At 35.0% G+C, this 9905-nt stretch overlaps 2 protein-coding genes across 3 annotated transcripts; both read left to right on the top strand.

Annotated features, from left to right (window-relative positions):
* Positions 1 to 665: 665 nt before the first annotated feature.
* Positions 666 to 6023, top strand: LOC126725477 (G-type lectin S-receptor-like serine/threonine-protein kinase CES101). 2 transcript variants are annotated; one of them, XM_050430237.1, is made up of 9 exons: positions 666 to 1499; positions 1774 to 2503; positions 3956 to 4057; positions 4214 to 4315; positions 4407 to 4573; positions 4654 to 4864; positions 4944 to 5181; positions 5285 to 5435; positions 5512 to 6023. In XM_050430237.1, exons 1-9 carry the CDS (start codon positions 963 to 965, stop codon positions 5818 to 5820), a joined length of 2547 nt encoding a protein of 848 aa, XP_050286194.1. In that variant the 5' UTR covers positions 666 to 962; the 3' UTR covers positions 5821 to 6023. The 2 variants fall into 2 exon arrangements, with proteins under 2 accessions (XP_050286194.1, XP_050286195.1); XM_050430238.1 differs by lacking the exon at positions 5512 to 6023 and having other exon boundaries at positions 5302 to 5426.
* A 131-nt stretch (positions 6024 to 6154) lies between these two features.
* Positions 6155 to 9905, top strand: LOC126725478 (G-type lectin S-receptor-like serine/threonine-protein kinase CES101). Its single transcript, XM_050430239.1, has 7 exons — positions 6155 to 7853; positions 8007 to 8108; positions 8201 to 8412; positions 8501 to 8711; positions 8811 to 9048; positions 9159 to 9309; positions 9416 to 9905. The coding sequence occupies exons 1-7, from the start codon at positions 6695 to 6697 to the stop codon at positions 9707 to 9709; spliced, it is 2367 nt and encodes a 788-aa protein (XP_050286196.1). The 5' UTR covers positions 6155 to 6694; the 3' UTR covers positions 9710 to 9905.

Genomic DNA, 9905 nt, shown 5'->3' with positions numbered 1-9905 from the left:
GTAAAATAAGCTGGCAATTTTATCCATGCCAAATGCACACTTAATAAAAAGGTAAGAGAGACATTAAGATCTGTTTGAATACTGTTTATTTTGCGGAAAACTAAAAACTTATTACTGAAAATACTATAGCAAAATAATTTTTAAAAGGAAAAACATTATTGTTGCGTTTTACTAAAGTTGGCTGGTCTGTGAACAGTGCAAGACAACTAGCCAAAAAAAATACAAAACGCACAAACATCTGTTGGCAAACGCACACTAAGGAAGGAATTATAAATTAAAATTATTTCATTATTCAGCTTATTTTTACTATTATTTATGGTCTCATTGCACTTTTTGGCACTATTTATGAGCTTACTATATTATTTCAACTAACTTTTACCTTTACCTACAGTACTTTTAATAATAATTTTTCAGATTCAACAAAATAGGCAATATCTAAACATTCCCTGAGTCGATTGTAAACGAAGCCAGCCCTTTTTTGCGTCAAACGAGAAAAATCTGTACCTACTACCATTGAAAGCATTTGATTGATTTTATAACTTGAGTCTGCCCATTTACAGGCTTCCATTGATAGATAACAAAGACGTTTTAAAAAATAAAAATAAAAATAAAAAACTATTCTATTTTATTTACTTAATTTGAAAATTTCAAACAAATTATTTATTTGAAGGGAGTGAAAAATTGGATAGTTGACCATGGACTTTGGGATGCCAGTTGCGTTTCGTTTTCATAGATAAGTATTTCCAATAGTTTCCCAGGTCAAATATCTCCAGAATATTAACCAGACCAAACTGATTTTATTAAGCTTGACAAAATCCACAGCCACCTGACTGAAGAATCAATACTCAGCACAGTTTATCTGCTCAACACAGCAAAGGAATGTAAGGTTTCAAGTTAGATGGAACTCTTTTTCCTTTGATATGTGATTTATTACAACATTGCTTCCTCTGCCCTGTCCTCCAATGGCTAACATAGTAGTAAATCTTCTCTTTATTCACTATTTCACATGGTTCATAGAGGCTGCCTATACCGAAAGTAATACATTAGTACAAGGCCAACAGCTCAAAGATGGTCACCATTTGGCTTCTACTTCAGGGAACTACAAGTTAGGATTCTTTAGTGGTAGTGGAAGAAAACGGTATGTAGGAATATGGCATAAACAAGCGGATGTAGAAAATGCCAGCACAGATTGGAAGCCATTGTGGGTTGCAGATTATGGAAGGAACCCCTCCACAAGAGGCAGACGGTATGAACAAGATAATCTAGGTTCCTCGAGAGCAGCTGAGAAGCCAGTGTGGGTCGCAAATCGAAACACCCCAGTCTTGGACAAATCTGGAATTCTTACAATCGGTAATGATGGCCACTTGAAAATCCTACACGATGGCGGAGTGGAAATTGTGCTCTTTTCGGCTCCATTAGTGAACAACGCAAGTGCTACTCTGCTAGATTCGGGCAATTTTGTCTTACACGAGCTGAATTCAGATGGATCTATAAAGCAGGTTGTTGGTAATAGCATGTTTTGTCAATTTATTCAAATTTCTTAAACAAGAGCTCCATGGCAGTTAGGAAACTTTGCTTTCTTCAATTTTTAATTGAGGACCTTCCCACCTAGCCTTATCATAAGCATATTTTCATGTTTATTTTTATTCTCTTTGTTGTCATCAGCTTTGAATTGTAAGCAGCTGAATTTACTATGTCCTTTTTGTTAAGTTCAAGCTGGTAATTTTTGGTACTATATATGTTCATCCATCCGTGCATTATTTTCTTACACAGGTTTTGTGGCAGAGCTTTGACTATCCAACTGATACACTTCTGCCAGGGATGAAAATTGGAATTAATACAAAAACTGGGCATCGTTGGTCTCTAACATCATGGTCAAGTGAGGGAGATCCTGCCTCAGGCTCTTTCAAACTTGGGATGGACCCCAACAATACAAACCAATTGATCATCTGGTGGCAAGGAGAAATCTACTGGGTTAGTGGCCTTTGGCAAAATTCTAATTTCAACTTGCCACATGTGTTATCAAATGATGTGTACTACCATTTTAGCTACCAATCAGAAGAGAAAGAAAAGTACTTCAAGTATTTTGTATATAAAGATGTCTTCTCATTCCAAAGGTTGTCATTAGATACATCGGGGGCACTCTGGGGTATGACTACGAATGGAGCACTAAACATATTTCTCAACTGCGAACATCCATCCTTCCGTGATGGGTGCTTTGGGCGAAAGTATGAAGAGTGTTTTGCGGGCAAAGGGTTCACAGCTAGAAAAGGCATCATGTTGCAGAGTGGATTCAAGTTCAACGAAGGGGATAAACTTACTTTAAATGACTGTAAGGCCATGTGCATGAATTATTGTTCTTGTCATGCCTATGCTTCAACAAATGATGATGAGACTGGCTGCGAGATTTGGGGCACTGACAGGCGAAATTTCGAGAAGAAAAATTCAGATGATTACCGATATATATACTCTCGCCAATCACCTTTTGATTTTGAATCCAAAGGTAAGTCTGCATCATTGTCAAAGCTTATAAAGGACAAAAAGATAGTTAACAAGTAAAATGATAAAAGTATAAAAGCTTATAAGGTAAGCTTACTTAGCGAATACAGATTTGATGCATTAGATATATTATTCTCAAAAGATAAAAGTTATGTTAGGGCCTTTGCTCTTATTAAATATTATGAATTTTAAAACATCAAGTCATTCTGATAAATTTTATACTTATCTAAACTCTCATTTCATGACAATATTTTGTTCAGTTTTTGGATCCAGCTTGAAGTTACAATAAAGTTTAGTTCAATTATAGATTAATAAATTTTAATTGAATTTTTGCATAATTAATTTATAAATGAAATTCTACTAAACTGTAAATTGTAATCTTTTATCTAATTATTGAGAGCAGAGAAATTGATGAAATCTATTATAAGAAAATTTATGTCTTGACCAGTTGCCTCAACAGTTTTTAGTACATGTTGCTAAGGGGCTGGGAGGTAGGACTTGTGTCAAATTTGTGAAAGTGTGTCAAAAGTCATTTCTCTGCCTTGGGTAAGGATGATTTCTCTAGCTAAGGCCTGCACAGTTGTTATATTTCCCCTTTTAGGTGACAGCCAAAAGATAATTTGAAATGTACTCAAAAAGCATTCACTGATATCTTCGGCCTAGAAGCATCTATATTTAATTGTGCTCCACAGTACATTATGTATAACACCTGTCTCTCTTAGTGATTGTTCTGTCACACATTTCTTAATTAGATATGCAAACTATTTTGGTCTTCCTCATAAACAACCTCACCTTGATTTACTGTAAAAATGTTCAGAAGAATCATTATTATATGCCTCTTTGTACATTTTAGATTTGTTACTTGGTAACATCTATATTTTTTTTTCTTTTCATACACATGCAATGCTGCCTAGTGTCAAGATGGGGTCTTAGCCAATATAGTTATAGATTCAATGAGCTACTAGTTGGTAGAAGAGGCTTTTACACATTCTCGTTCTTGAATTGCAGTTCCCAGTAAAAGCAGTCGGTTTACTTAAAAGATCAATTATTACTCCGAATTTGTACGTCTTCAAATAGATACTTTCTATGATGAAACACTCTGATATAAGTTCCACGAAATTGGCTGAGGCTAATGACATGTGTTCATGTAGGAGACTAAATTAAGTTATTTAATAAAGTGAGTGAGATACATTCAACCATTTCCATTTATCTTGCTTGCACAATGGACAGAGCCACTGGTTTAACTCTCCATCAAATTTAATTTGCCATAGTTATGTTCTGATTTACTAATTTAAATTCAAAACAAGGATTTCATTTGACTTAATTTGGCTTTGAAGTTGATATTTAATTTTGTTGTAGATTTTGTAAGTCCTACACATACCCCTTTCTTATCTGAGTTAATGTAAGCATTGATCATAATCAATAAAAGCTCTACTTTTCTCTGTTCATTCTGCAGGATCGCAAGTATTATTCCTGTGTATCATCACTGCAATAATAGGAGGACTATCCATACTGGCATTATTATACTATTTTGTAAGGATAAAATTTCGTGCAACAGGTATTCTCTTAGTCATAATGACTTAATTTGGTTTGAATGTGATATTTTTAGTTTCTATCTTTACATATCGTTCTGTATTAAACTTCTTTCTTCATTTTCTGTTTTTGGCGATTCTAAATGTATAATTTTTTTTATCTTTTTCCATTTTTAATGCAGCTAAACCACGAATATGGATCATCATTAAAACATTAGGTGGTCTCATTGTACTCATGTTCAGATCCATATACTATGTGACACAAGAAAAACTTAGATCTTTCGGTAATGCCTCAGCGATAATTTGAATTATATACATCTAAATAATTATTAAATTAATGAGTCATCTCTTAGCTTGTCTTGACTGAATTAATAGGGAAGAAAAACAGAGAGAAAGATATATTATTACATGAGCTAGGAAGAAGAGATGGTAAGAAGAGCCATGAGTTACAATTTTTCAGCTTTGAAAGCATAGCAGCAGCCACAAACAATTTTACATCTACAAGTAAGCTTGGAGAAGGTGGTTTCGGATCTGTTTATAAGGTATACTTCATGACTTTTGATAAAATAATGGAAAAATCAAACATAAGTTGTTAGATTAGGACTAATTAGTTCCTATTTAGGGACAACTGCCTGATGGTCAAGAGGTTGCAATAAAAAGGCTCTCAAGAAACTCTGGACAAGGATTTTTGGAGTTCAAGAATGAAGCTATACTAATTGCCAAACTGCAGCACACTAATCTTGTTAGGATTGTTGGATGTTGCATTCATAAAGAGGAGAGGATGCTTATCTATGAATACATGCCTAACAAAAGCCTTGATTTTTTCCTCTTCGGTTAGCAAATTTTGACAATTTCGTTAAATTATCTTTCTTTTGATTTTTTTCAATTGTTCACACATATGTACTACTACAGATCCTGTGAAAAAGAATATTCTAGATTGGAAGAAACGCTTCAACATCATCCAAGGGATCATTCAAGGGCTTCTATACCTTCATAACTACTCAAGATTGAGAATAATTCATAGAGATCTGAAGGCCAGTAACATTTTACTTGATAATGAGATGAATCCAAAGATATCAGATTTCGGTATGGCTAGAATATTTGGGTCAAATGATTCTGAAGTAAATACAAACAGGGTTGTCGGGACATAGTGAGTGATTAAATCATTTTACAACTAAGTGCATGGATATGAATGTGCTTATATGCATGTGTTTAATCCATCATTGATTGACAAAGTTTGTTCAATTGTTCAGTGGTTATATGTCTCCAGAGTATGTGATGGAGGGAGTTTTCTCAACAAAATCAGATGTCTTTAGCTTTGGAGTCTTATTGTTGGAGATTGTGAGCGGTCAGAAGAATTATCGTAGTTACCATTCTGAACGGCCACTCAATCTTATTGGATATGTAAGTTCCTAATGAAACTAAGCTTATTTTGTCTATAAACATCTTATTGTTCATACAAGTCTTGGAATTGTTTCAGGCATGGGAGTTGTGGGGAGAAGGTAGAGGCTTGGAGTTAATTGATCCAACTTTTGGTGATTTAAATCACACTGATCAAGTTTTGAGGTGCATTCATGTTGGTCTCTTGTGTGTTCAAGAAAGCCCAATTGATAGACCTGCCATGTTAGATGTGATATTTATGATATATAATGAAGCTAATAAGCTACCTGCACCAAAACAACCAGCGTTTTTTCTTGGGAAGAATATGCCAGAGGCAGGAATTGTTGAATGCAGACCAGAAAATTGTTCATCAAATAGGGTATCAATTTCAGAGATGGTAGCAAGGTGAAGGAACCTAGGTCTTTCAATTTCATGTTTCAACCAATACCGCCGCAAAGCAAATTTTTACCATAAGGAGCAACAGTTATATCCCATTTTAACAAGATGGTTATGTCATATGTGTGTGACATTTTCATTTTCGAGAGAATCACAGAGTATAGATGTCTATGTATATGGTTTTATGCGTACAGTAGTTTAAAATTTATTTGATCATCTTCGTCTTGAGTGTTATTAATTTACATACCCAACACCCCAAGTCAGAGTTTTAATGTTAGCATATGGTTTACAAAATAGATATGATGCTCTCTAAGCAAAGTAATCATTACCAATAATTGAATGTTAATACTGAACAACCAATTGCATACGGCTAGAGCCATCAGATTTGACTTGTAATTTGATCTTTTTAAGCGCTACCACTACATCTTTTTATTATCTCTTTCTTGTTTATTTTTAAAGCACTTGCCAGATAAAACTTATGAATATCAGTTAGGTAAGGTCAGTGGTAAGAGAACTTCACATGATCAAAATTTCTTTTCTTAGTCAATAAATACACAAACAAGGTAAAAAGTACAATACAAACTCCACCAAATAAGTCCCACATGCCATCCACACACAGGAACAGTGCAGAATTTTCTAACAATGAATGTTGAAAAAAAGACACGAGTTTTCTTTGACATAAAGCCTAAGTGGGTCCACGTCAGGGTGTCACACGTAATAAACAAGTTGAAACTTTGTTATATTTGTCACGCACAAAAAGTCTATAATAAAGTCAATAATAAAACCAAAAGAAAAACAGGTCAAAAAAGCCAGCAGGTTGGCTTCTAGCAATATACAATTAACGAGTAGGACTACCTTATCATCTCTCGTCTCAAAATTATCCGTCGATGAGTAGCAAAGGAATGACTATCTTGCTCAGTTTGATTTATTTCTTACTGATTAGACACACACATTCTGAGACAGATATATTGGTACAAGGCCAAAAGCTTAGAGATGGGGAGCACCTGGCCTCATCTGGTGGAACATTCAGGTTGGAATTTTTTAGCCCAGGTTCTTCAAGAAATAGGTATGTTGGAATTTCATTCAACATAGCTGATGGAGTGTTGTTAGTTGCCAATAAGAAGGTGGTGTGGGTTGCCAACCGAGACAACCCAATTGCTGACAAGTCTGGTATTCTTATGATTGATGAATTGGGCAGGTTGACCATTTCACATAGTGGAGGCAGTCTCATTGTGTCAAATTCTGTTCAAGCAGCAAATAATGCTAGTGCCATGCTACTGGAATCAGGTAACTTTATATTGAGGGAGCAGAATTCAGATGGATCTACAAGGCAGGTTTTATGGCAAAGTTTTGACTACCCTACGGATACGCTTCTGCCTGGCATGAAACTAGGGATTAGTATGAAAACTACAGATATTTGGTCACTAACTTCGTGGATAAGTGAAAACAACCCAGCCAAAGGTACTTTTACCCTTACTGCTGGTTTCAACATGGATGATGAAAGTATGTTGGTCATTTGGTGGCAAGGGAACACCTATTGGATTAGCGGCAATTGGCAAAATGGGCATTTTGAATTTGTGCCTCGGTTCTCCAATGAGAGGGACATCAGTTTTAGTTACATCTCAAATGAAAATGAGAAGTACTTTACATATTACCTGAATAAAAATCGTACATTATCACGATACATGATAGATTTCACAGGTGCAATACTAGAGATGACAGGGCTGGCACCATTTGGTGCCAGTGCTTGTTCCTATGGTTCCTATCCCGGCTGTGTGAAGCAACAACTGCCAGCGTGCAGGAAGCCTAATGATCAGTTCGAGCAAAGAAAAGGTGCTATGTCTGGTGAAGGATTCAAGTTTGATGGAAATTACAACATGAGTCTCTTCGATTGTCGGGCAAAGTGCTTGAATAATTGTTCTTGCATTGCTTATGCGGCCACAGATTACAACGATACTAGCTGTACAATTTGGAGCAAAGGAGTGAATTTCAAAGAAAGCAACAATTCTTACAGTCTGAATGTCTATTTTCTTGTGCAAGAAAAAGGTAAATTTACCTCAGATGTGAGCCTTTAACCAATAATTTAATTATTTAGAATTTAACCCTCTATGAAGATAGCTTTGGCACGCTTCTCATAATACACACACTTGCACATGTTCTGCACATAGGAATGGTGGTAACTATTATTTGTTTCTGCAGCTAAGTGGTGGATATGGGTTGTCCTATCTGTGACTGGGATTGTAGTACTACTAGTTTTGTGCTTCTTATACAATTTCATTCAAAGAAAATGCAAACAAAAAGGTAATCTCTCCGAACAAATCAAAATAATGTATGAAAATTACTAGTTGTGAGTTAATTATAGTCACTTTTAAGTGTTACTATATGATTAATAGGCGAGAGGAAAGCAGAGCAAGAAATCTTACAATGTGAGTTAGGAGCTAGCACAAGTCATGCTAGCAGATCTAGGAAGAGAAAACTATTTGAAAAAGACAGGAAGAAGAGTAGTGCATTAGAATTTTTCAGCTTTGAGAGTATAGCAGAAGCCACAAACAATTTTGCGACTACAAGTAAGTTAGGAGAAGGTGGTTTTGGGCCTGTTTATAAGGTATACTTCAGAGACCTTTTAAAATAAAATGATTTAAGAATTAATCATTAATTGAAACATTAGGGATAATTTGTTAGTTATTTTTTAGGGAATATTAGCCAATGGTCAAGAAGTTGCAATAAAGAGACTCTCAGAAAGATCTGGACAAGGAGTAGTGGAATTTAAGAATGAACTTATATTAATTGCCAAGCTGCAGCACACTAATCTCGTCAGACTTGTTGGGTGCTGCATCCAAAGAGAAGAGAAGATGTTGATATATGAGTACATGCATAACAAAAGCTTGGATTTCTTGCTCTTTGGTTAGCAAATTCTCACTCTTAAAATTCTTTTACTGGTGATAATTTTTTGTTTTCATATTATTAAATGCTTGTACTTACTTCCACAATTGCTCGTGGTAGATCCTATGAAAAAGGATCAATTAGATTGGACAAAACGTTTCAAAATCATAGAAGGGATTGCTCAAGGTCTTCTTTACCTTCATAAATATTCTAGATTGAGAATAGTACATAGAGATTTAAAAGCAAGTAACATCTTACTTGATGCTGAGATGAACCCAAAGATTTCTGATTTTGGCATGGCAAGAATATTTGGGCAAGATGAATCTGAAGCAAACACAAAGAGAATTGTTGGAACATAGTAAGTAAATTTGTTAATCTATCAATGAGTATGTGAACAAGTATCCATGTGTATTCTTATATGCATAGTGCCTTAATATACTAAAAGTTTTGTTGAACTCTTTTATTCAGTGGGTATATGTCTCCCGAGTATGCAACTAAGGGTACCTTTTCAATGAAGTCTGATGTATTTAGCTTTGGAGTACTATTACTAGAAATTGTGAGTGGCAAAAAGAATAACAATTTCTGTTATCGGGAAGAATCACTTAACCTATTAGGATATGTAAGTTCCTATTTATGTGATCCTTGTCCATAGATTGCTTTGTCTATGAGAACAATTCATTTTCTATTCGAGATATAACTTTGACCTTTCTTTTTCTCTTTTTCAGGCATGGGAATTGTGGAGAGAAGGAAAATGCTTAGAGTTTGCAGATTCAGCATTAGGTGATTCCTATCCATTAAATGACGTTTTGAGGTGCATCCACATAGGTCTTCTGTGTGTACAAGACAGTCCAATAGATAGGCCTTCTATGTCAGATGTTGTTTTCATGATTACTAATGAAACTGTGTCACCAGTTCCACCAAAACAACCAGCATTTTTTCGCAACAGGAGTTTGTCCAAAACCATGTTGGAGAATTTTTCCATAAACAAGGTATCAGTTTCAGAAATAGAAGCCAGATGAAGGGCCAGTGATTCTTGTTTTGTATTTGTGTACTTGTTTGAAGCTATAATTTCAAATTAGTCTTTGCTTTGGTTCATTTCTATTGCAAATTTACGATACAGGTCTAAATCCTAAAATTTGGAGATTTGAACAATGCAAATGCTTAACTAGCAAAGCTCTATTGAATTACATACAAGTCATAAATTCACATCTGAAA

This window comes from Quercus robur, chromosome 5, assembly GCF_932294415.1.
Source record: "Quercus robur chromosome 5, dhQueRobu3.1, whole genome shotgun sequence".
Taxonomy (NCBI): domain Eukaryota; kingdom Viridiplantae; phylum Streptophyta; class Magnoliopsida; order Fagales; family Fagaceae; genus Quercus; species Quercus robur.
The sequence above is the reverse complement of the archived record's forward strand: the minus strand, read 5'-3'. Positions and strand labels throughout refer to the sequence as shown.